Source organism: Dama dama, chromosome 1 (assembly GCF_033118175.1).
Source record: "Dama dama isolate Ldn47 chromosome 1, ASM3311817v1, whole genome shotgun sequence".
Lineage (NCBI taxonomy): Eukaryota > Metazoa > Chordata > Mammalia > Artiodactyla > Cervidae > Dama > Dama dama.
The window spans coordinates 62,428,374-62,448,904 of NC_083681.1; the positions used below are offsets into that span (position 1 = coordinate 62,428,374).

The 20,531-nt window shown below is 45.1% G+C and overlaps 1 protein-coding gene and 1 non-coding gene across 10 annotated transcripts in view; both read left to right on the forward strand.

The window, feature by feature from the left end:
* TCP11L1 (t-complex 11 like 1) overlaps window positions 1-18,823 on the forward strand; it is a 35,061-nt gene extending 16,238 nt beyond the window's left edge. For all 9 annotated transcript variants that reach the window (XM_061151549.1, XM_061151538.1, XM_061151510.1 and 6 more), the window contains 5 exons: window positions 3,796-3,932; window positions 6,518-6,714; window positions 9,550-9,731; window positions 11,448-11,620; window positions 15,065-18,823. In XM_061151549.1, the coding sequence (XP_061007532.1) occupies window positions 3,796-3,932; window positions 6,518-6,714; window positions 9,550-9,731; window positions 11,448-11,620; window positions 15,065-15,267 (892 nt within the window). In that variant the 3' untranslated portion in view covers window positions 15,268-18,823. The remainder of the gene's footprint in view (window positions 1-3,795; window positions 3,933-6,517; window positions 6,715-9,549; window positions 9,732-11,447; window positions 11,621-15,064) is intronic.
* Window positions 71-174, forward strand: LOC133064817 (U6 spliceosomal RNA). The gene has a single exon (XR_009694728.1). It is a non-coding gene; the product is annotated as a U6 spliceosomal RNA (small nuclear RNA).
* Window positions 18,824-20,531: the final 1,708 nt, after the last annotated feature.

The window sequence follows — 20,531 nt, forward strand, 5'->3', positions numbered from 1 at the left end:
GAGTTAGACTCCCTCAAGTGTAAGTATTCATGCCTTAAAAAAAAAAAGATTAAAAAGCAGACGTTTTGTTGTGCTTACGTCAGCAGCGCATATCCTAAAAGTGGGACAGTACAGACATTTGCGTGGCCCCTTGGCAAGGATGACTTGCAAATCTGTGAAGCATTCCATATTTTTTAAAAATAATGGTTATAATTAAAGAAGAAAGGAGGGAGGGGACAAAGGAAGTGAAGAGAAGGGGAAGGCTTGAAGAAAAGAGAAAAGACAGTGAACTTGAGACTCTGGGTAAGGTTATAGTGTGTATACTCTTTAAATGACCGAAGGCAAATCAAGGCAAAGACTGATCATTAGCATATATTTTTAAAAAGTTAAAATTTTAAATCTTTTTTTTTTACTAAAATCAATATAAATCGAATAGAACAAAAAGACATGAAATATTTTTTTTAAGAGCAAACATTTTGTAAACTACAGAAAAGTAGAAAGGAAAAAAATTCACCTATGGTTTTATCACACAAAGGCACAATCACTATTGTCATATTGATATAGAAATTTTTTTAGTTTCTTTGCCTCAGCATTTTGTTTTGAAAAATTACAAATCTACAGAAAAATTGCAAAAACAATATAATCAACACTCGTATAACACTTACGTAGATCCACCAGTTTTTAACATTTAGTCAATTTGCTTTATCATACTTTGAGGATATATGCATGTATGTATGTATTTTTCCATGAACCTACTGATGGTTAATATCAGATGTTATATTTCACCCTTAACTATTTCCGCAAGTACTTCCTAAGATTGTGGATATTCTCTCACATGATCAAAATACAACCAGGATATTTAAGAAATTTAACATTAAAATAATCCTATTAACTTTTAGTCCATATTCGTTTCCTTTAGTCTTTTGACTGTATATTTCTAAATGTATATAATTAGGATCAAATTTATATAATTTTTATGCTATATGGGCAGAGGATTGACATGATGCTGCCTGAGAATTTGACTTTTGGTTAAATTCTTAACTCTTTTCTGTAAACAGATATCAAAATGCTACTAGGCAACATTGCTTATGGTGAAAATGACCTCTGACTGGTAAATTGCCTCTGGACAGAAAGGAATGATAATGGACTATAAATACTGGATAGGACACCATACTTGGTATTTCCTCAAGTGGGGAAACTTCTTTTTTTTGTGGGGGGGAGCTTGTAGCTGGACATGCCCCCCAGAGACACCCTAGAAGGCGTACCTTGGCGCTGTTGTGAGCTTTTGAGCTGGGGGCCCCCACACTTCTGAGCCGTCTGCTTCTCGCTGGTGTAACTGTGCTTGCAAAGGAGAGCTTGGTGACACCCTGTTGGCAAGCTGCGTGAACAGGTGGTGTCAGACCTGTGGTTTACGCTTGTCTTGTGGGTCTGCTCAACTGAGCCAAAGAAGACCTTCCAGTGGGCACTGCAAGCCTGACTTTTCTTCATTAGTATTACACCCTAATTATTTCGTTTTTTCATTGAAAGTGTCATTGAGATAATTGTATATTCACATGGAGTTGTAAGAAATAATACAGTGCGCTCTACCCTACCTCTCCCAAGGGTGACATTTCACAAAACTATCATCCTCAGTGTGTTGATCCTGATACAGTCCACTGATCTTATTGAGATTTCCTGTGTACACATGTATGTGTTTATGTATAGTAATTTTTATACAATTTTATCACCTGAGTTTGCATATCCACCACCACACTCAAGATACTAAATAGTTCTGATACTCCAAGGATCTCTTTCATTGCCCTTTTATAACGAACTTATATCACTTGTTTAAACTCCTCATAAGTATTTTCAGTGGCTGCAAAACATCCTTTTTCATAGATATGATTAACTGTTTCTCTGTTAAGATATACAATCAGATCATGTATAGTTATTTAGTACTTAACCCTGTAGTGAAAACATCTCTGCACAAAACGTTTTTCTGTATTTTAAGTTATTTCGTAAAGATAGCTTCTTAAAATGACATTACTGTGTCAGAGGATGTGAACAGTTTTAAGACTCATTCCATGTTAGCAGGTTCCTTTTCAAAAGTTTTATAAGCAAAAAAAGTTTCATTTCTAGCTTTCTTTTTTTTTTTTTTCATTTCTATCTTTCTTGACATCATCATGCTATCAATATTCATTACCTAGAAAAATGCCCAGCGTTGTAAGGTTACCTCAAGGTTTAGAGAGAACATGTTTAAAAGACTGCCTTAAGATAGTTATTGATTTGTTCATTCATTCAACAACTCTTACTGAGTGCCTCTTATGTCCCAGGCATGGTGTGAGACAGTAGAAATAAGATAGTCAGTAGGAGCCCATAATCTAGGCTTCCCTGGTGACTCAGATGGTAAAGAATCTACCTGAAATGCAGGAGACCCAGGTTCAATCCCTGGGTCAGGAAGATCCCCTGGAGAAGAGAACGGCAACCCACTCCAGTATTCTTGCCTGGAGAATTCCATGGACAGAGGAGCCTGGCGGGCTACAGTACATGGGGTCAAAAAGAGTCGGACATGACTGAGCAACTAAACTTTCACTTTTAAGAGCCATAATCTAGTCAAATTAAATGAGGAATTCCTTGGAAGAGAGTCCTCCCGGGAAGTAGCTTGTAGCAAACCCATCCAAACTCAGATTCCTGCTGGAAGGAGAAGGGAACTGGGGAAACTGGGCGTACACACCCTACCTGAAGGAGGCCGCAGTGGCCGCTTAGCGCCAACCGGTTGTAGCCGTGATGGAATGTGGGCCTGGGTTGCCAGATCTTTTGATTTTTCAAGAGAAACTAGAAATCCCAGCCTTTAAAAGCACTGTGAGCACAAAACATGTTTGTGGGCCACTTCCAGGCAGTGGTCTGCCAGTTGTCACTTTCCAGTCGTCCTTGGTTTCCTGTCGGTGAATTGAGGGGCCTGTTGGGAATGCCCAAGGAAGAGGCACAAGACCCTCCAGAAAGTGGGCTGCCCCGTGTACTTGGGAGTGGGCCAGAGTGGTGGCGGGGAGGGGCCCCGAATTGTTGCTCAGGCCGTGTGTCCTTTCCCATACATGATCACCTTGTGTGGGTGAGTTTATTCTGTCATACGATGTCCCGTCAGCCCCAGACGGCATCAGGAGACCCCGAGGGTGTTTGACTGGACTCTTAGCTCTGCGTGGGGCCACACCTAAGCCCACACCTGGGGTTCCTGTCCACCTTCTGCACGTGGGTCACGTAGAGCAGAGCTGCAGGTATGGGACAGGCATGCTGTGGAAGGCATCCTTGGTATCTTGTCAGATTTGCCCATCGGGTGCTTTCAGAGCACAAACTCACAATTACGCCGCCAAAGCCAGAGCATAAAACCTGCCCTGGAACTCAGAGACTAGGGCAAGGGGAGAGAAAGGGGAGAGTTACCTTTCTTTCTCTCCTAGGAAAGGAAATGACCCTGTAGGCATGGAGACCCTGTGGTGAGCTCTGTTCTCTTAACCTTGGGTCTGGGCTGTTCTTCCTCTCCTGCCGTGAGGGCTGACCCCGAGCCAAGGAGTGAGCTCTGGGCCAGACAGGCAGTGGGGAAAGTGATGTTTGCCTAGGGGCGTGGGTGGGATCAGAGAGCAGCTTAAAAATGTGCAGTCCTTTCTTCTAAATTTGTTTTTCTTAATCTGCTTTCTCACGGCTTCTCTAACTTTTCTTGCCACCCTTTCCAGGATGAAAAAACCACCTCAGATCAGCTCACTTCATTTTTTTTTTTTTTTTCTTTTTTTTACAGCAGTGTTTACTTTGCAGGTGCCTAGTGCTAAATCCTCTTGTCTCTTCCAGGGCAATTTTTTCAGTGTTGGACCTAATGAAAGTGGACATGGCGAACTTTGCTGTCAGTAGCATTAGGCCACATCTCATGCAGCAATCAGTTGAATATGAAAGGAAGCAGTTTCAGGAGTTCCTGGAGAAGCAGCCAAGTATGTTTAATGTTCTGTGGTGCTCATTTGTTGTCTGCGTTTTTTCATTTTAGTCACTGTAGGTTGTTGCAAAATGATATCACTCTAGGTTGTTGCAAAATGATATTTTCTAAACAAAATGAAAATTTAATATGGGAATACGTAAGTGCATGCTAAGTCACTTCAGTCTTATCCCACTGTCTGCGACCCTATGGACTGTAACCCGCCAGGCTTCTCTGTCCATAGGATTCTTCAGGCAAGAATATTGGAGTGGGTTGTCGTGCCCTCCTCCAAGGGGTCTTCCAGACCCATGGATCAAACCAGCATCTCTTATGTCTCCTTCATTGGCAAGTGAGTTTTTTACCACTGAGCCACCTGGGAAGCCCAGTGTGGAAATACAGTAGTCTCATTTCAAGACAGAAAAGCACAAGACGTTAAGCCTTGATAACTTAGTTGACAAGCAAGAGAACTATAAGTAGAAGAGGAGAATAGAAATTTAAAAGAGCAATGAAGTCCTAAATTAAATGAGTTTTTAATGAAAACACCAGCTTGAGGTAAATTGTTTACTTGATTTTAAAAACGTGGCAAACTTCTTAGGACTGTTTAGCTCTATGAGGTTCATCAAGAAATTTTTCTTTACTGTGTGCAAAATCTTCTGGTTTCATAATCAGAAAAAGTTTCATTTTTATGAATGTCTCAGATGATTGCTGGGAACGGATAACTTAGGATCCAAACTCTGTTGCATTTCTAGGGTCCTTTCTTTGGTCTCTGCCTTGGCAACAGATGGTCTCAGTGAATTGCGGTCTTCAGTTCCAATTTATTACGCATTCCTTTTAGCCTGTAAATTTGCTGGTCACAGATGAAAGTGGCAGTCTCTAGATAGATTGTGTAGTCTGATCAAAGTCGTTAATTCAGTGCCCCTGCTTGAATTTACTATGTACCAACGTTGCCATAGATGACCTCACAGTAAGCCTAGGAGGTAGACACTATTTTTTAAACCAATTTTACGGATGTGGAAATAGGCTTTGAGGGATTTTTTTATCAGAACTGATGACCATAGGGACTTCCCTGGTGGCCCAGTGGGTAAGAATCTGCCTGCTAATACAGGGGACACAGGTTCAGTTCCCGGTCGGGGAAGATTCCACATATCATGGGGCAAGGAAGCCCACTCACCACAACTTTTGAGGTCTGTGCTCCACAACAAGAGAAGCCACTTCAGTGAGTAGCCCTCATGTTGCAACTAGAGAAAGCCTGCGAGTACAACAAAGACCCAGCGCAGCAAAAAATAAATAAATTGGGGGGGAAAAATTGACCCACTCAGCTCTTTTTCTCAACCAGTATTGTACTGCCCCTCAGGAGGCATCAGGGTTACAGTTTACAGGCTGAAGAGCCTTAGCGTAAGGGTCAGGTGCCGGCAGCCAGGGCCCAGGCCCTGAGCCAGTCAGAGTCACTCACAGCATGAAAGCCGAGGTTTCCCAGAGCTGGTGGCCTACAGAATGCTGCCTCCAGAGGCTGAAGGGAGAACCGAGAGCTCAGCGTGATCAGCGTGTGGGCAGGACCAGAGGTGTGTCCGGCTGCAGCCATGAAGGGTGGACTCCAGCTGTGCCCTCGACTGCCCGCTTGGTGGTAACCCCACTGATGGGGCTGCCGTCTGTTCGTGTCCTATCAGAGGGGTTTTTTTTTTTTTGCTTAGGCAACGTGGACAAAAGCCTCATATTCTTGCTCTCGTGTCCTCCGAATCCCTGGTACATTACTCAGAGTAGGAAAGCATGCCAGCAGATGTAAGACAACCAAGGTCCCCTCACCAGGGTGGGGGAGTCCCCCCCCCCTCCCGCCCAAATGCCATGCACTACATGCCAAACAGGTGACGGGACTTACCCCCGCAAGGTGACAGTGAACCAGGTTGATAGGAGGCTGAGATCTAGACAAGGACAGCCTCGTTTTCACTGTGCAGGGGCTACCTCATATTGGAAAACTCTAGCCAGCATCTCCCCCATCTGTCCCTGGGCAGGAATTTTTGCCTCTCACTGAGCTGGACTTCTCAGAGCTTCCAGCCACGTGTCATGCGTGAGTGGCCGGGATGGGAGAGAAAAGAGCAAAAGTCTGTTGAACATCTGAGGTGGCAAGACCAGGGTACACGCGTTGTGTCCACCGTCATGGTTAGCCCTCCCAGCTGCCTCTGAGGTGGGCCTGGTGTGTGCATACTAAGTTGCTTGTCGTGTCTGACTCTGTGTGACCCTGTGGACTGTATTTTCCAGGTAAGAATGCTAGAGTGGGTTGCCACGCCCCCCTCCAGGGATGCCATGGCCTTCCTGACCCAGGGATTGAACCCGTGTCTCTTATGCATTGGCAGGCAGGTTCTTTACCACTAACGCCACCAGTGCTGGACCTTTCATTATCTTAAGAACCTTGATGGTCAGACAGATTATGACGAACCTAAGGTCACTCAACTGGTAATCGCCTGTTCTGTGATGTAAACCGAGGTCTGTTTGATGCCAAAGTCCATGCTCTGTACTTGACCACACTTCCAGGATGATCTTCCCTAAAGTAATTCTGGGAAGTGTCTCAGAGCGTTCAGTAATGTTCCAGGTCTTGCTTTTTCACAGATTCCCTGGACTTTGTCACCCAGTGGCTGCAAGAAGCCACAGATGACCTTATGAATCAGAAGTATAAAAATGCCCTGCCGGCTGCGGGAGGGGCCGCTGGCTCTGGGGACGGTCCCCGGCTAGATCCCGTGGCTGTCCAGAATTACGCATACCTGAAGCTTCTGAAGTGGGACCACCTCCACCGACCTTTCCCTGAAGTAGGTGCTCCAGGCAAGCTGACTGCTTGTTTCTTTCTTGTACTGCTGAACTTCTGAAGAGTAATAGTTACAACTCACATAGCAGAAAATTGTTCCTTTGTAAGCTGTATAATTCCTGGGTTTTTAGTACATTCACAGAGTTGTGCTTCCATTACCACTGTTTCATTTCGGGACGTTGTCATCACCCGAAAGGAGACCCTAGACCCACTGGCTGTCACTATTCTTCCTCCTTTCTCCCCTCACCCCTTGGCCACCTCCTCTCCGTCTCCATGGATTTGGCCTATTCTGGACTTTTTGTTTAAACGGAATCATACAATATTGGCCGTTCATGTCTAGCTTCTTAGCATAAAGTTCATCCATGTTGTAGCATGTATCATTACTTCATTCCTTTTTTTTTTTTTTGTAGTCATTTTTTTTAAATTGTGGTAAAATATATGTAAAGTTTACCCCCTCCTCTTTTTTTTTGACTCAACCCTTTGGCCTGTGGGATCTTAGTTCCCTGAACCAGAGATGGAACCCCTACCCGCTGCCTTGGAAGACGGAGTCTTAAACTACTGGGAAAGTCCCTACCATCTTTAAGTGTACGGTTCTGGGCATTAAGTACGTTCACATGACTGTGGAGCCATCGCCGCCACCCATTTACAGAACACGTTGAAACTCTGTACTCTTCAAACACTAACTCCTCATTCCTGTCTCCTCCCGTCTCCTCTGTGTTTCTGAATCTGACTGCTGTAGGTACCTCAGATGAGTGAGATCACACAGTGATTTGTCCTCTTGTGTCTTGCTTGTTTCACTTAGTATAATATCTTCAAGGTTCATCCACGATGTTGTTTGTGTCCACATTTCTTTCTGAGTCTGAATCATATTCCATTGTATGGCTCTACCCCATTTTGCTTTATTCGTTCATCGATTGATGGACACTTAAGTTGTTTCCACTTTTAGGCTATTGTGAACTGTGCTGCTCTGAGTATTTGTGGACAAGTTTTGTGTAGACATGTATCCCCACTTCCCTTAGGTATGTGCCTAGGATTAGAACTGCTGGGTCACGTGGTGGCTCTTAGGCGCTGCCAGAACGTTTTCCAGAGGATCTGCCTCGTTTTGTAATCCCAGCAGGAGTGTGTGCGGCTGCTCACTTGTGCTGCCGAGCGTCTGTCCTGTTTTTACTCATCCTGATGAAAGCCCTAACTCAGTGATGTTGCTTTTCAGTTTTATCTAAAGAAACTGCTTCTCCTTCCATGCAGAGCCTGGTTTTTTTTCCTTCTTTGTATGTTTTTTTTTACAATAAGTGCTTCTAACTGCCAGAATCCCTTAAGGAGATGACTAACAAGGGATTCCCCAGCAAATAGGTGGTTTGGTGTCTAGACTCCCCTTCTTTTTCGAGGGCACTCAGGCTGCTTATCTCTTGCCTTCAATCCTGCTACTTCTCTAATTTTCTTTCTCGGTTCCTTATTTTTCCTTTTAAGATGTTGTGAGCCTGAGTTTTCACCTCTTGCCTCTGAGTTCCCTTTTTCATGCCAGACCAAACTCTAAAGAGGGTGTTGAACTGGGGGTGAGGGAGGCTCCTTCCTGAAGAGTCACAGACTCTCTCGTCTCTCCTGTAGCTGTTTTACTTGAAAAATTGCTGTGGGGAAAATGGTGTTTTCAATGGGGATAGGTATCCACTCTCAGAATTGATTCTTGGGAATTTTTTTTTCCCGTAGGTAGGAAGTAGATTTATTTAGAGAGAAACACACTCCCCAGACAGAGTATGGGCCATCTCGGAAGGCCAGAGCAGCCCAGAATTATGGTGTGATAGTTTTTATGGGCTGGGTAATCACATCGGCTAATGAATGGGAGGATTTGCATCCTAAACCCAAGTACTACATACTGCTAGGAGGCTTCAAAGCAAGGAGGCAGATGCCATGTAACAAAGTGAAGTCAAAACAGGGACTGGTAAAGCCTCTCTGTTTGACAGGAGAGGAATGTCAGCCTTCAGAGATGGTTTTTACTTTGCAGAGAGAATTCCGGAGTCAGACTTCACATTGTTAACATCCTGATTTGGTGCATTAGTTTCTAATAGCAAGACCAGTCCTTAAACTTTACTTGGTTAATCTGTAAAAACTCAGATCGGACGTCGTGTCCCCCAGCCTCTCCACTGCCCTTTCCCTCCCCCCACACAGGGACTTGGGCCCGGCTGGACCCAGGCCTGTCTGTAACACAGGGACACCGTCAGGGAAGTTCACTCACTGACTGCTTTCCATGTGGCTTTGGGTTACCTGTCATTCCTGCTTTTCCTACTGACAGTTTTTCTCTCTCTTTATTCACTTCCCAGTTCTTGAGAGCCTCCTTTGTGCTGGATGCTGAGGGGGGGTTACAGAGGTGAAGAAATATATTTCTCCCCTCCTTCCCTCCGGTGCCCTGGATAGAGTGGATTTATTGAGTGCTGGCTCTGCCAGCTGCTTTATATACATGGTCTTTTTTTCATCTTTATTTATTTATTTTATTGGAGTATAGTTGATTTACAGTGTTGTATTAGTTTTAGGCAAAGTGAATCAGTTATTCATACACATATATCCACTCTTTTTTTTACGTTCTTTTCCCATATAGGTCATTACAGAGTATTGAATGATCCCTGTGCTATACAGTAGGTCCTTATTAGTTATATATATTTTATATATACTAGTGCGTACATGTCAATTCCAATCTCCCAACTTGTCCCTCTCCCCTTTTTTCATCTTTAAAACAGCCCCATGGAATCCCCGTTTTCCGTAGGTGCGGGGGCTATGGCCACACCGCCCTCTGCTGGTCACAGCCCAAACCTGCAGCTCAGAATGATTTCTGTTGTATTCATTGCAGACAGTTTTGATGGACCATTCTCGCTTCCAAGAGTTCCAGCTCCAGCTGGAGCAGCTGACCGTCCTGGGGGCCGTGTTGCTAGTCACGTTCAGCATGGCAGCCCCAGGGATCGCCAGCCGGGCTGACTTTGCCGAGAAACTCAAGATGATTGTGAAGATTCTGCTCACAGACATGCATCTGCCGTAAGTGGCCAAGAGCTGTGGGGGAGAGCCTTCAATGGATGGTGCCAGGCAGAGGGTGGCCGGGAGCAGGCTTGGGTGGGGGTTCTGCGGCGTGAGACAGAATCAGGGCCATTCACCAGGGACCGAGGAAACCTGGCTTTCCAGTGCCCTGCAGACTTTATTCAGGGTCACACGGTCAAGGTTAGAGTCAACTCTAGGGTTGCTGAGCAAGGCTCTAGGACAGTGGCTTTCACATGTTTGTGACCTGGATGCCTAGTAAAGAAATTCGTCTTCCATGGTGACTGTGCACACTTGGACACTCATGTAACTAAAATAAAACCTTTAAAAGTGAAACGTACCCAGCTGTGCTTAATACCTCCTGATATTTCTCTTATATTCTTGCTCCATTAAAAAAAAAACTAACAGTTTTGTCAACACAGCCCTGGGGAAAGGTCACATAAGAACCAAGTTGCATTCTTCCAGTGTGTGTGAATGTGACTGAAGTTCTCTGCCCTTTGGACACTCATAGACGTTCTGTGCTGGGTGTAAATGGATTATTTATCAACCAGCAGCAGTTCCCGCTTGTGTGAGGGCAGTGCTCCTGCAGTGAAGTCGGATTAGGTGATTTTTGTGGTTTCCAGCTTTTAGAATGGTTCTAAATATACCTGCTAGTGGTAAAGAACCCCCCTGCCAGCGCAGGTAGATGGAAGGGATGCGGGTTTGATCCTTGGGTCAGGAAGATCCCCTGGAAAAGGGCAAGGCAACCCACTCCAGTATTCTTGCCTGGAGAATCCCATGGACGGAGGAGCCTGGCGGGCTATAGTCCGTAGGGTCACACAGAGTCAGACACGACTGAAGCGATTAAGCACACATGCACATAAACCTGTATCTGACGAGGTCCAGCTTAGAGGATTCTTCAGGTGGAATGTCCACAAGCCTCCTCCTCCTTATAGAGTGGAGAAACTGGCTGCTGAGTTTGCACACAGCCTGAGTGTGTTCAGTGTCACGAGGTGGTATACATGAGACCTGACCTGGGCCTCAACAGTCTTGACTCAGGCCTGCAGGGTGTTCACTGAGGCGAGGCCTGGCCTGAGGCCCTCCTAAGCCCCCCACCAGTAACACTGCCCTGTCAAAGCTCCAGGAGTGGGGCCTGTCTGGTGCTCCCTCAGAAGGTCAGCCCCGGCGTGGCCACCCTGGCCCCAGCGTCGAGTCCCAGGGCTCGGACGTTTGCTCCAGATCCAGGACGAAGGGGACTGCTTTCTTAGAAAACACCCACCAGCACGAGGGCCCCCCACAGAGACGTCAGGGGAGCCCGGGGGCCCCAGGAAATCGAGGTGTGCATTTTAACTTTCAGGTTTCAGTTCTGTTTATTCTTTGAAAGTAGTTGATACACTGTGTTTCAAAAGCCACACCGACAAAGTGGTGTCCAGTGTGTTGCTGCAGAGGTGCCCAGGGCAGGCCTCGGTCAGTTGCAGCCTTATTTCACCACACAGATGCGAGCAAGAAGCTGGGTTTTAGATTGTTAGACCAGGAATAACCTGAGCCCTCCCCTCCCCTTTCTGTTAGAGAGAAGCTCCCCGAGTCGGGTGGACACAGTCTGAGAGGCTTGGGGCGGGGTCACAGTTTCCCCTGAACCAGTCAGTCCACAAATGGGTCGCGGGGGCTGGGGGTGAGGGGACTGCGCGCTCGGCTCACGGGCCCTCCCTTCCGTGCTTCTCCTTCCCTCCTCTGCTCAAGCTCCTTCCACCTGGAGGACACCCTGACTGCCGTCGGGGAGAAGGTCTGCCTGGAGGTGAGCAGCTGCCTTTCCCTGTGTGGCCTCAGCCCCCTCACCACGGACAAGGAGGCCGTGCTCAAGGGTCAGATCCAGGCCGTGGCCAGTCCCGACAACCCCATCCGCAGGATCGTGGGTACGTCTGGCGGGAGACAGGGCCGGGGACGTGCCTGCGAGGGGCTGGCAGGCAGGCGCCTCTGCGGACATTGCGGAGGGTTTGACGGGTGATGAGTGCCGATGGGTGAGGAGAGGGATTAATCACCACCGTGCGGTGAGGGCGACCCCGGGTTTCGGACAAGCGACCCGGCAGCCAGCACTGTCCTGAGGGCTCTGGCTTTGGAATCCCGGGTCTTGGTTCAGAACCCTGCTCCTGCACCGTGAGGTAGTGGGAAATATCCGTGTTGGTCTCTGCCCCTGGTTCCTGGCACAGAGCTGCTGAGGCTCTGGTGCTTTCCTCCGTGAGAAGAGCATTGGGAGCACCTTTTTATTCAAATATTTAGTCTTTTCCCCGGTTCCTGATCCAGAGTTCCTGCAGCCTTTGCAATTTCCTGGGTTTTGGGAGCGTCTTTTGTTCTGAAGAGGTGATTCTTTGGACTTCCTGTTGGGGGCTGGTTCCCCCAACAGGCCAAGCCATGATTAGAAGTTTGGAACTTTTGGCCATACCTTCCATTCTCCAGAGAGAGAGGAGAAGGACTAGAAATGCCTGCAAGATGAAACCTTCATGAAAATCCCAGAAGTACAGGGTTTGGAGAGCTTCTGGGTGCCTGAACACATCCGTGTAGGGGGGCAGGTGGTGCGTGCACCCCTGCTCCACAAGAACAGAAGCTCTGGCCCTCAGATTCTCCCCTGCCTCACCTCATGAGTGTCTTCTGACTGTTCACTTGTATCCTTTATCAGAGCCTTTATTATATAATAAAGTGGTGAAACCTCCCTGAGTTCTGTGAGCTGCTCTAGCAGATCACAAAATCCAAGGGAAAGGATGCCATGTGCACCTCCGATGTATAGTCAGGTCATACAGAAGTGGTGGGTGACCTGGAGACCTGCTCCTTGTGGTTGGTGTCTGACGTGGGCATCAGTCTTGTGGGCCTGAACCCTTAACCTGTGGGAACAGAGGCTGTGTCCAGGTGGTGTCAGAACTGAGTAAGATTGTGGGACACTCAGCTGGGGTCACAGACAATTGCTTGGTGGTGGGAACCCCTCTCCTCCAGATCTGGAGTCAGAAGTGTTTTGAGGGGCTTCCGTGGTGGCTCAGATGATAAAGAAGTCTGCCGTGCAGGAGACCCAGGTTCAACCCCTGGGTCAGGAAGATCCCCTGGGGAAGGGAATGGCAACCCACTCCAGTATTCTTGCCTGGAGAATTCTGTGGACGGAGGAGCCTGGCGGGCTACAGCCCGTGGGGTCGTGCAGAGTCAGACACGACGGAAGCGACTTAGCATGTGTGCCTGGTGGCCCAGTGGTTAAGACTGCACTCTTCCAGTGCTTCCACTGCTGGGGGCACAGGCTTGATCCCGGGTTGGGGAACTAAGACTCCACATGCCTCAAGGTGCGGCCAGAAGAAAAAGAGACACAAAACAAAACCGGAAGTGTTTTGGACTTTGTAGTGGGGCAAGGATGAGGAGCAGCACAGCTGTAGTACAAGACTAGGACGGGTTTTCTATGCAAGTACTCACTGTGTAGTTTGAGCAAGTGATGTGATACTTGAGATTCTTCATCTCTAAAAAGTGAGTGATACCAGCACCTGTAGGGTTGCTGAGAGGACTGCAGGTGATAATGTTAAACATAAGTAAGGTCCTTACTGCCGAACCTGGCGGCACATAGTGAGGACTCAGCAACCAGTCGCAGTTATTAAAAATATTACTCTGCTCTATGAGCTGTTCCTTTCCATCAGCACTGGTTGATTCTGTTCACTGGTTGATCAAGGAACACATCTAATATTTAATTTTTAGGATTATTGTTATTTGACTGTGAAGTCCTTCCTCAACTTCTTTATGAAATCAGATAGTTGTTCATCTTATAAATAATGAAAAGTTAGCATGCTTCAGGCAAAATCAGGATGATCCATGGTTATCAGATTCTGAGTAGAGGCTGAACTAGTGATATGGGTGTGCTTCCAATACTCTCACTTATTTTTCTTTATTGCTAGGTAATATTTTATGATGGAGAAGGAAATGGCAAACCACTCCAGTAGTCTTGCCTGGAAAATTCAATGGACAGAGGATCCTGGCGGGCTACAGTGAATGGGGTCGAGAAGAGTTGGCCGCTACTGAGCGACTGAGCACATATCATAGTATTTTATGAAAAGAAAGAGTCACTCAGTCGTGTCCAGCTCTTTGCAATCCCATGGACTGAAGCCTGCCAGGTTCCTCCGTCCATAGAATTCTCCAGGCAAGAATGCTGGAGTGGGTTGCCATTCCCTCCTCCAGGGGATCTTCCTGACCCAGGGGTTGAACCCAGGTCTCCCGAGTTGACATGCAGATTCTTTACCATCTGAGCTACCAGCCCAAAACTAGAATGCTGTCCCGAAGTGGGATTTATAAAAAGAGAGTTACATGAATCAGTGATTTTTTTACATATTAGATTTTTTTCACCCCAGGCCTGCCTTAGTTACATCTTTGGATTCCTCAGGAGGAGCCTCCTGATGTTGCAGGGCCCTCAGACCCTCAAGATCATTGTCGTCAAGTGGGGTGTGGATGCGGGAAAGGGCTGCGAGGAGACCGCTGGCTTCCAGGCTGCCCCCATGGTCCTGCCGGCTTGGTTTTTAGTCACAGCTGGTGGCGGTGTGTGACGGATCCAAAGAGTGCAAGTCAGTCACACCTGAGAAGCTTCCCTAGTTGAGGTGGGCGTGAAGTTTGAAAACGCTTATTCAATACAAATGCCCCTGTTGCTTTTGTAATAAAATCTGCCAGGTGCGGCTTGCACACAGTTTTTCGGCAGCTGAGGCTACACAGGACAGTATATGGCAGCACTGTCACAGGGGTGAGGGTGGGGGGCTAAGACAGCGTCAAACTAAGTGATTCCTCGGAGTAGGACACGGTGCCCGCAGCGCTATGAGCTTCACTGTGGGCCGTGGACAAGGAGGCTCAGGCTTCTCATGGGCTTTGTGGGGAAAACTAGATCAGGTCAGCAGTGCTGGAGTCTTCTTTCTTTCTCCTCTTTTTGGAACTGGTATTTCTTGCCTTGTTTTTCCTCCCACTTTTTATGTGATCTTCAGCAGTGGCTAATGTTGGTCTCGTTGCGCCTTGCTCCTCTGAGAGCAGAGCCTGTCAGCACCCTAGGCTCCTCTTAATCATCCATACAGGTATCCTTGCTTTCCAAGTATATCACTTGGGGCATTGCCTGGGGGCCGGGTCACGTGGCAGGCGCTGGGTGCTAGGGAGAGAGCGACAGGCAAGAGGGGCATGGCCCCGCGGAGGAAGCATCCCCAAGGGGTGAATGTTCCGAAGTGGGAGGTGCCCCGGGGTGGCCAGGGAAGAAGACTTTCTCAAAAAGGTGACCTTTAGGCTAAAAACTGAAGCATAAACAGAAGTTTGTAAAGTCGCCCTGACCAGGAAACAAACATCTGCTTTCTCTTCAATCACAGATTCCCGAATCCTGACCTTCTTAGACACCTACCTTGCCTCAAGTCATCAGAAGCCATTGCCCATAGCCCCCGGGGGATTGGGTCCGATTCAAAAAGAGCTAGAGGCAGTTGCCGTTAAATTCGTGCGCCTGGTCAACTATAACAAGATGGTGTTCAGTCCCTACTACGACGCGATCCTCAGTAAGATCCTCGCCAGATCCTAACACGTATGGTCCCTGTGGCAGCAGTATCACTAGCTCGACCTGTTCTCAGCTGTCATGTGGCTTTTTGGAAAATGGCTATTTAGTATCTTTCTGTTTAATAGCACTGATTCCAAAAGGAAGAATATCGTGTATCAATGTTGAGAAGACCTGTTGGAAAATGCACTGAATTCTCTTTTGGGGGTTTGTATTTATGAGTGCAGGTTTACACATCAGAGAAGCTGTTTGTTGTCCTGAGTTTCACAGGCAGCAGTCAGCTTTTAGCAGGACTGTCCTGTGTCTCCACCCCCAGTGTATCATGGTTGTAGCTGCCTGTCTCTCCCTGGAGCCTGGGACCGCTCTTCTGCGATCTGGGTTGTTTTCCTTTTAGACGCCCGTGAGTATCTGACAGCCACCCCAGAGTGAAAGCAGCCAAGCCATGATGCGTTTAGCCTCGTCCCTCTCTCGAACAGCCCGCCCCTCCTCCCTTCAGGTATTTTATGTTACAAGAACTTTATAAATCTTACTGCCTCCTGTCCGCCTCCCTCCACCCCCAATTATTTATTGCTTTCTCCCCTTCTGGCCTAGCCAGAGCCCTAGCATCCTTTCATTCTAGAGGAGTTATTAATATTTGATTTCAAAAAGCTTCTTCTTTTATACAAAATTAATTCTGAAACCTGGATGATAGTGTTTATAGGATGTAGAGAAAGGAAAATTCTTTGATTTTTATGTCTTGAAAGTTGAGGGATTTTTTTTTTTTAATGTTAGTGTAATATAAAAGAAGACAGATATCAGAAGTTTTTACTGAAAAGTTCACTCTGATACAACACCTCGATGTATTGACTGAATTCGAATTCCAGAATTGAATTTAAGTGTTTTCAGATAAAATAGCGTAAGCTCACTTACTTCTCAGGTAATGAAGTTATAGGAAATCTCTGGTTTTTGAGCAGTATTTATCTAGGAACTTGAGTGACCAGAGTTTCTGACATATCCTGTGGCTGAAAGGGTAGCTTGGGGTCTCATAGATGACCTGTTCTGTTAAAAAATAAATGTGTATCTTAGATAGGGACGTTATGTTAGAAACCGAACTGTGAAGTCATTGGGGTGATCTCCAGCTCCCAGAACCACAAGGGGTGGCGTCATGCAAGGAACCCCTTCATTCAAGCCCATAAGGGCAGGGGTGGAGCTGGGGACAGGGTTGGGGAAACATCCACTCTCTGGACCATCTAGTGATACCAGGTTCCAGAGGAGCTACTGCTTATACTGGGAGGGATGTGATTTCTCCATATATTTGCTTCAGACTGCACTCTAATATTTTTACTTGCAGTCAGAAATGTATGCTGGGTTCCATGGTCAGAGGTCATGTTAATAAAGTTTAGGCTCAAGGACAAATCCTCCCTGGTTTCCTGGGAAGAGGTTAAAAGCTCAGTAAGTAGAACTTTTAAAGAACAAAACCACATCTTCTGTAGCGCCTCCAGTGAGGTCACCTCTGGAATTGTTCCTGGAGGTCAGGCTGCCGCGGCAGCTGCACTCACTGGTCGCAGAGAATGAGGTTTAGCGGGTGGGGGGGTGCACTCTGGCTTGCCTCCTCCTCAGTGTTCAGGGGTTCCCCACCCCATCCAAGGATGTGGGAGGGGAGTGTAACCCCCACAGATGCAGGGCGGGTCACCACCTCCTGTAGTCATTTTCCCTAAATCTCCAGGGTTCTTCATTCTGCTTTCTTTTGTAAGAATTAACTCTTAGTAGATTTTTTTCCCCCTCATGGGTTCCTACATGGATAGAGTGACGTTTGGACAGTTTGAAATCTTGATGCCCGTGTAACAGGGAGCTTCACAGACTCCTGTGGCCCCCACTACCTCAGTGTCCCCTGGTGGAATTCTACAAGAGCCAGAATGAAGACGGTAAAGTTCAGAATCTCGATATTCATATTGAATCGTTTTTGCTGTTGCTCTTTGAAGATAAGTGAGCTAGTTTTTCTTCCTGGAATCTCATAGGATTATCACTAAGGGCCAGGAAAATTCATTTAGTTATTTAGTCACTCAGGAAATGTTTGCTAAGCATCTACTTAGAACTCCCCCACCACAGGGTATTTTATCTTGGAGAGACAAAATACCTTTGGCATATAAATTATCCTTCAGAATTGAACTGGTTTTATATATATATACTACATGCTGATTGGATATGACATGGTTTCCTGCCTAAAAGGGTTTGTGGAAAACATATTTTTATGGAAGTGCTAAGTTTATTTGGCAACAGTACTTCATTACAAGTGGGTAGAACTGAGCGCCTTGAGAGCTGGGTTGATATCAGCAGGTCAGTTTGATTTCTCTGATAGTTTCCTAAATGAATGAGTGGGTGAGTGAATAAATGTCTAGAAGTCAGCTGTCAATTGATTAGGTGAATAGTGGGTGGAGTCACACTGTATGTATTTTTCTTTTTTTAATCTCATTAATTCTAAAGCAAGCTGTAAAATGTGATTGTTCATGTAACCCTATAAATATACTTCAGGTAAGAGTTACACTGATATATCTTACTGATTAATGCAGTGGACAGGTATATAGGAACTTTTTCTCTGTGAAGAAAAGTTATTAAAAAGTTTGACTCAATAGGCATATAACATGCACATTACTGGCTGACAATTCTGAATAGCTTATTTAGCAGTTCTGTGTTTGTGGCTTATTTTAATTTCTCCAAAGTCTTAAGATTCCTGGGAATAGAGCAGCCTGCTTTCCTGCTGAATTTCAAGGGAGTGAATTGGTGTTTGCTCTTTGATTTCCAGTGATCTTTTGACATGCCCTGACTTGTATGTAAAACATTTGTATTTCTTTTGAGGCAGAATAGTAGAGTGGGAAGACTGAGAGCTGTCAAGAAGCCAGAGTTCTAATCCCATTTCTGTCATGTGATTAGCTGGAGCAAATCAGGACCCATTTTCAATACCTATAAAATGAAAGGACTAGAAAAGGGCCTTTCAATTCTGACATTCTGGGATAAATTTGACTGGAATAACTGAAGTAGACTGCGGTCGGATTGTGCAGAAAGATCCTGACTTAGAGGAAGATCTGGGTTGTCTTTCCTCTGTTGCCTTCTTGCCAGGTTATGTGTGATACTGGGCCATTCTTCCTGAGGCTCTGTAAAACAAGAATACTAACTCACACTTCCTGTGAGGATTAAATTTGATAATGGATATTAGATTGCTTTGTACACACAAAAGAACTATAAATGGCTTTACTAGAAACAAAGGGGAGTATTGTAACCTTTTGCCTGTAGGTGATGACAGATTCGACCGCGGGTGCCGTCTCCGTCAGTCAAGCACATTTTCCAGGCCTATAGAGGTTTTCCTCCTATCCTGTCCCGAGACTGTTATTTTCTTTTATCATCTTTTCTGTACCAGAGCTGTAGTCTTATTTCTATGCTGCCACTCACCTGCCCTCCAGTGATTTCTCATTTCCACCTCTATATTATTTGAAGTAAATGAATGGATGACTGACTGGTAGTGGATGATAGGCTATGAAACTCATATTAAAAGGCACTATCTCATTGAAAACATAACCTAAATAAAGAATTACAATGATGTTTGCAATTGTGTATTTATATGGGGTTTTATATACCTATTTTAATGGTTTACCTTTTTTTTTTTTTTTTTAATGGTTTGCCTTTTTATTCAGTTTTCAAAGCACCTTCATGCGACGGGGAAAGGAAAAACTTTTAAGCCTGAAATCCTCTATTAACCTATCGAATGTTCATTTATACTTTCAGAAAAAGCTAGAGTCCTAGAAATGTGTCAGAAACCTGAGCAGGCAGAATTTTACCTAAAACCGCCTTTAGTGTGAATTTCTGTCTTAACCTATGTTGCCTTCTGAACTAACTTATAGTTCAGAAGGCCCGATTTGATGGAATATCACTTAATTTAGAAATCAGTTGTGTCTGGCGTTGGTATCAATAGCCAGACTTCACCAATTTTGCATTTGTTTTATCTGAATGAAGCCTAGCTTCCCTGGTGGCTCAGAGGTAAAGAATCTGCCTGCAATGCAGGAGATGTGGGTTTGATCCCTGGGTAGGGAAGATCCTCTGGAGAATGAAATGGCAACCCACTCCAGTATTCTTGCCTAGGAAAATCCCATGGACAGAGGAGCCTGGCACGGGCTATATGGGGTCACAGACAGTCAGACATGACTTAGCGACTGAACAACAACCTATCTGAACTAAACACTGAGAATCTTTTAAGTGCAACTTTTGACTTAAAAGCAACCTTAAAATCAAAGTAATACTTTTTTTCCTTTCTCATTCTCATTGCCTCTGCTTTTTAAAGTACTGTCTGCTGTGGGCTCAAAGCAGAAATTTGGTCACGTCTTGGACAGGGAAGAAAATTTAGTAAATGGAATTGGTTTTTTGAACTTTTATTCCCAGAGCCTGATAAGCTGACTTCTGTTAAATATTTAAGATTTTACCTAAATCAGTAATATGGTACCTGAGTTTTGTTAACTTGGCATGAATTAACCATTCAAGAATTCTGAAATTTGTATAATAAAATATAACTGCACCTGCTGAACATCACAGTCAAGTAAGAACCACCAACTTTAATGAAGTTTGCTTTGGGAATTGAAATGTAAAAACCAAAATTTATGAACATGGTGATTTTAATTTTACTATCATGTAAATCAACTCTTAGTTTTACATATTAAGTATATGCCAGTAGAGGATTATAAAATTACCAAATAAATTCATAATTATCCCCCAAGGTCAACATGCTGACAAAAGTGGTTTATATTTTCGTTCTTTTCCAGTAGTACAATTTGATCACTTTTATATTTACTAGGTAGCTATATAACCTTTTACTTTATGTGGCTACAGAGATAAAACCTCGTTTGAAATTTAGTGCTAAAAGCCAGAGTTTGACTGATTTTTGTTTATGAAGGATTTATGGTCCTTAAATTTTATCCAGTTCTAGAATTGTGGGGAGATGCTATCATTGTTTTTATGAAGAGGAAAGATATGAGTATCTTTTGGTAATTTCTCTGCATCCAGCGATACGGATATATGAGTCCTTGGACATGTAGGACTGGCTATATATACCACAGGAGTGTGCACATAGAGTTCCAAAAGTGAGTTCAGATTTCTAACATCATGCTACTTGATGTTAGATGAATGAATTATCAAACATTCACACAGAATCATACTAAAAACCAAAAGTTCATATATATATAGACAGAACATTAAGTTCTACATATATATATAGAATATTAAGAAAATGTTTTCTTCTTAACAAGAAATAATCTGTTTGAAGTTTA